The 5,121-nt window shown below is 47.4% G+C and overlaps 1 protein-coding gene across 3 annotated transcripts; it reads right to left on the bottom strand.

The window, feature by feature from the left end:
- Positions 1 to 1,578: 1,578 nt before the first annotated feature.
- On the bottom strand, positions 1,579 to 4,345 carry LOC120104755 (ACT domain-containing protein ACR8-like). Of its 3 annotated transcripts, none has more exons than XM_039116483.3 (4): positions 4,033 to 4,345; positions 2,713 to 3,529; positions 2,475 to 2,579; positions 1,579 to 2,345 (listed from the first exon to the last, which is right to left on the bottom strand). In XM_039116483.3, exons 1-4 carry the CDS (start codon positions 4,083 to 4,085, stop codon positions 1,977 to 1,979), a joined length of 1,344 nt encoding a protein of 447 aa, XP_038972411.1. In that variant the 5' UTR covers positions 4,086 to 4,345; the 3' UTR covers positions 1,579 to 1,976. The 3 variants fall into 3 exon arrangements, with proteins under 3 accessions (XP_038972411.1, XP_088573666.1, XP_038972410.1); XM_088717540.2 differs by having other exon boundaries at positions 3,928 to 4,341; XM_039116482.3 differs by having other exon boundaries at positions 1,579 to 2,372; positions 4,033 to 4,341.
- Positions 4,346 to 5,121: the final 776 nt, after the last annotated feature.

Below are 5,121 nucleotides of genomic sequence, written 5' to 3'. Positions count from 1 at the left end.
GGCATAAAAAGAAGGGGAACAATGGTTGGGCAATGGATTCAAGCATGATTATAGAACAAATTTTTTTTCCCACCATTTTGTGCAACCATGGTAACTTAGCATTTGCTCCTCCGATATCATCGGTATCTAGCTGATATCAGTTGGGCTCCAGTAGTCCTATATAAAGCTATGCAATGGTAAAAAATATCTTGAGCTGGCGTTGTCCAATATCTATCAAAGTCTTCCAACCATCTGCTGAATTTGGATGCAAGACTTCTAGCCAGGTATCCAATTCCAACTAGAACGGCAATTAGAAATTAAGATACTCATTAACTTGTAACCAAACATAATTAATGAGCAACATCAACGGTCCAAGCAAAATTCAAGGTACAATAAGTAATCATGGGTTCGCACTCTTTTAACTACTTTCCGCCTACACAAATCTCAAAATAATTATTACGCAATTTAGTCATAGATTTGCGTGAAAGAAGATAAATCCTTTCCCGCGAAAGATACGACCCTACTTGCGATCATGCGTACTAAACAAGGCAATTATCGGACAAACTAAGATTACGTATTTTTATCTAATTTCAGTGTCTGTCCTTATCTCCGTGCATGCAAAATTTTCATGGTTAGATTGATGTACGATTCGTCGGTTTCCTATAAATGGTTAACAATTGGCCCTCATAAATTGCCTAACTATATATTTTAGTTGACGGATCAACTACCGCACTGAATGTATCCTATGTCACCTGTTCTCCCAGCTGCCATTAATAGGAGCATTCTTGAATTTGAATTCGTTTGGTTCAAAAAAATAATTAAATAAATAATATATATATATATAAGCTAATGTCTAATTATATTATATTAAAAATAATAATTTTTGCATGTTTAGTTCATAATAAAAAATTGGCAATAAAAAATGATAAATTTCAAAATAACTTATGTTTGATTAAAAATCTAATTTAAAAAAATAAAATACATGTTATATCTTTAATAACAAGAAAAAAAATTATTCTATTTTATCTAAAAACTTAAGTATTATTTTGGAAAAAAAAATTATCCCAATTTCTAGCTAGTGAAAATTGAAATTTTTTTAATATCTCATATAAGTTTTTTTTAATAAAATATAGAAATTTTATTACCATAAAAAAGTTATTTTTATCTGTGAAAACTTCAGCAAATAGAAATATTTTTCTATCTTTTTGTTGATCATATTTTTTTCCTTCCTTCTTCTGCAAATCAAAGGAGTTCCTCATGCCATGAAATATGATGCATCCACCACAAGCAAGGCACCACAGACAGACGCCAGAGATGCGATACAGCAATCTACAAGCACAGTCCAATTCCAGACCCTTTCTCCCCTGATCTTTGTACCATTAAAACAAGGACAACAGTCATTTTCACCGTTGATCTACTGCGCCTACTGAAGAACTTTTGATCAAATTTTAATTAGCAGTAGGTGGAGATAGGTCTGAAAGCTGCAGTCTGAGGTCTTCTTCCGAGACCAGGTACAGACAGCCACGTTTTGGCGTCTCAAGCACCAGAAGAAAGAATCCTAGAAACCAAACAAAGGTAAAGAGAGAGAGCAAGCAAATGTACCCAGTCAAACGTTTCTAGTACTAATTCGTTATGTACATACAAAGTCTGTGTACGTAAGTGTAGCAGAGGAACAAATTTAGACCCACTGTCGGCCATCCGGACACCATCAATTCCACCATCACCACCTACCAATCTCACGAGCCAAGCCAGCTTCCAACCACCCAACCGAGCCTCCTCTGTTTTTCTGTATACATCTTGCAGCCTTTTAGAAGTTTCTTCACACTCTCTCTCTCTCTCTTTTACAACAATGTATGGTGTGTGGGTCCCCAAATTCTCACCATCCCCAGTGGATCCTGATTTGATCTCCTCCGTGCAACAACCATCAGATATTTCTTTTTTTCTTATGTAGAAACTAAAGCCAAACCAGACAAACCTAACTTCTAGTCTTCTTGTTCCTAAGAACAGGATCTGATGAGACCCAGGTTGTAGAGGTTCCTCTTCACTAAGCTTCCCAGGTAGAGCAGCGCAGCGCCACCGCCAGCTGCCGCCTCGTGGCGGCCGGCCGGGCTCGTCTTGCAGATCGGCCGCGGCCGATCGTCGTTCACCTTGAGGCTCTCGACACCGATCCTCTCGATCACTGAGTCGATCATCTTGGGATCGGCCGGGTGGCCGGCGGCGTCGGTGACGTAGAACACGTTCGTCGCCATTTGGCCTTTGGTCGAGACGTCGGCCCTCGTCACCGAGAGGCCGTTCTCCCGGAATGTCCGGGTCACGTCCGCGAGAAGGCCTCGCCGGTCCACTGTGTGCAGCTCCAATCTCAATCCCTGAGATTCACCCACGAGAGGAATCAACTGTCAGTTTGTAGCTGGAATTAGAGAATCGGATGCCTATCAGGCTATCTTTTTGGGAGGGAATCGAGGATAATTTATTGCCAAGGATGGGGAGGAAGGTACCTCGGATGCTCTGCGCTCGATGGCAGCTTGCAAGCATTGGATCACACGCTGCCGCTCTGCTTCCGAACTGATTGGGCTCCCATCTAGATGCCTGATGTAAAATTCCTGGAAAAAATAACCAGAAAATCCTAAAATTAACCCACGATTCGAATAGAATCCCCTCCAAAAAAAAACCCCAAAAATCTCCGAATAAAGTCGAAATTTAAACTAAAAGTGGGGGAGAATCCAAAGAATTTACCTGATGTGCTCGATCGGCATTGGTGTCAATGGTGCCGTGGAACACGACGTAGTCCATGTCGGTGAGGGTGCACACGATGTCGAAGAGGAGCTTGGGGCGATCCCCGCACTGGATATTGACGATCGAGTACCCGCGCTCGATCCAGTTTTGGACCGAAACGGACGGCTGCGATGATGACGATGAGGCGGTCTCGGCGGAGGAGACCCGCTCGTAGTCGCGGTCGGCGAACATAAGTTGGTGGAGGCGGCGGTCGGAGTGAGTGAGCGACGGCGAGGGCACGGCGGCGGTCTTGGCACCGCGGACGTCGTGGTCGCCCTTGAGGACGTGTCGGAGGCGGGCCTCGACACGGCGGATCCGGTGGGGGTCGTCGATCGGGGAGCCGGAATCCTCGTCCCGGACGAAGATGAGGGCGGCGATCCGGCCGTTGTGGGTCCAGACCTTGGCCTCGACGACGGCGCAGCAAAGGTCGGCGAGGACGGCGAAGACCTCGGAGAGGAGGCCGGGCCGGTCGGTGCCAGTGAGCTCGAGGGCAGTAAGGCCGTCGAGGGCGGTAGCGGCGGAGCGGGGAGCGGCGCAGGGGGAGAGGGAGTGCTCGATGTAGGAAATGACGGAGTCGTCGGCGAGCTTGCGGCCGAGGTGGTCGGTGACGTGGAAGACGTCCATGAACCACCGGCCGTCGGAGGAGATGTAGCCCTTGTTGATGGAGAGGTCGAGGTCACTGAGGACCTGGACCGCCTCAAGGAGGACGCCGTGCTTCCGGGCGCTGTCCAACTTGACCAGCGTTGCGGTGGGACACACGGCATTGTCGATAACGACTCTGCAAGCAACCAAGAGGACGAGTGAGTCAAGAGAAAGAGAAAGCGAGAGAGCGTTCCAGATCTACAAGCAAAGAACATAGGGAGTGAAAGTAAACGAAATAGGCGGTAGGCGTGTGGAAAAAAAATCGGAGGAAGACTGGAAAGTGGGACGCAGTCTGAGATTTGACGCAGAAACAGTCAAAAATATCATTATGAGTGGGAATGAAGCAATTCATCAAAGAGAAGAAAACAGAGGAGTTTGAAAACAATGAAGCAGTTCGAAAAACGAAGTTAAAAATGAATTATTTTCAAGTATCAAATTTAGCAGACGAGGAAGAAGAGCAAATTAAGTATAAAAAAAAAAAGGACTCCAAAACATGAATTAAAAGACACAGATAGTTCTGAAATGAAGACAAACCAGTTCGGAAATAATAACAGATCTGAAGGAGCCCATAAGAGCAGACTCTGAGAAAGACACAGAGCGAGCGAGCGAGAGAGAGAGAGAGAGAGCAGGGATACCGACCTGGGAGTATTCATCCGACTGCGGAACTCATCCAAACACGCCGGCCATTCCATCTCCTTTTCCCCCTTCTTCTCTCGCCTCTAATTTAAACTCTCTCTCTCTCTCTCTCTCTCTCTCTCTCTCTCTCTCTCTCTCTTATATAAACGAAACAGAAGGGGGACGAGATCTCCAAGGCTACAGCAAAAAAATGAACCAGTGTTCCAATCGCCCTCTCTCTCTCTCTCTCTCTCTCTCTATCCGTTCTGTAGCTGCTTGCTGGGGGTAGAAAGCACGCGTTTCCCAGTGGTCGCAACCCACGCCCGCAACCCTGGATGGGGGAAGGGGGGTGGCTTTCATATTTAAACTTCAAACCCACGCCTCCACGCCATAACGACCGTCACATGCCGTGGGCAGCGGGCTAACCTAACCGCCAAGCGCCAGCTATCCCCCCCCCCGTTCCGTCCTGCCACGTAGACAGCACACCAACTCCTTTCCCTACTCCCACTCCCCCCTTTCCTTCTCCCTCAAGCTACCCTCCTCTACGAGGGATCACCGTGCCATACCGCCATCATATTATACGTATTTCTAACTAATTTGGGTTGGGGTGTGGATTCGGCCTTCCCCGTGGCTCCACGTGGCATGGGGCGTGGGGTGGCCCCGGTATATGGCTTGTTCCGCAAGCGTGGCAGCGGGCTGCCGGAATTATGGTCCCTCCACCCTCGGTGTCGGTTCCTGTCGTCATTTTTTTTTATCTTCGTTGCGGCCGTTGCGGGTCTCAGGCGTCCCGATCTCCCCGCCAGCTCCCTAACTAACCTTCTTACTAATTATTATCCCCGCTCCGACCCGCCCACGAACCCCTGCCCCTGGATGCTGCCACGTGTAATTATAGGAGAGCGGATCTAGTTACCGTTTGGCTGTTTGGAATATTCCGACTTGTATTCGACTAACTCGCGGTAGTTTAAGGAACATTAATGGGATTTTGGAAGCAGAGTAAACAATGATTAGATTGGACGCCGCCTGCGGTCTCAAAAACCGGAGTCCTTTGGGTGGGCCCCACCACGTGGCGGCAACTCGCTGGGGGGAAAACGGACCTGGTCCGGTCCCTGGACC

Source organism: Phoenix dactylifera, chromosome 3, assembly GCF_051530095.1.
Source record: "Phoenix dactylifera cultivar Ajwa chromosome 3, Ajwa_hap1_PhDact_Kaust_v1.1, whole genome shotgun sequence".
NCBI classification, from domain to species: Eukaryota; Viridiplantae; Streptophyta; class Magnoliopsida; order Arecales; family Arecaceae; genus Phoenix; species Phoenix dactylifera.
The sequence above is the reverse complement of the archived record's forward strand: the minus strand, read 5'-3'. Positions and strand labels throughout refer to the sequence as shown.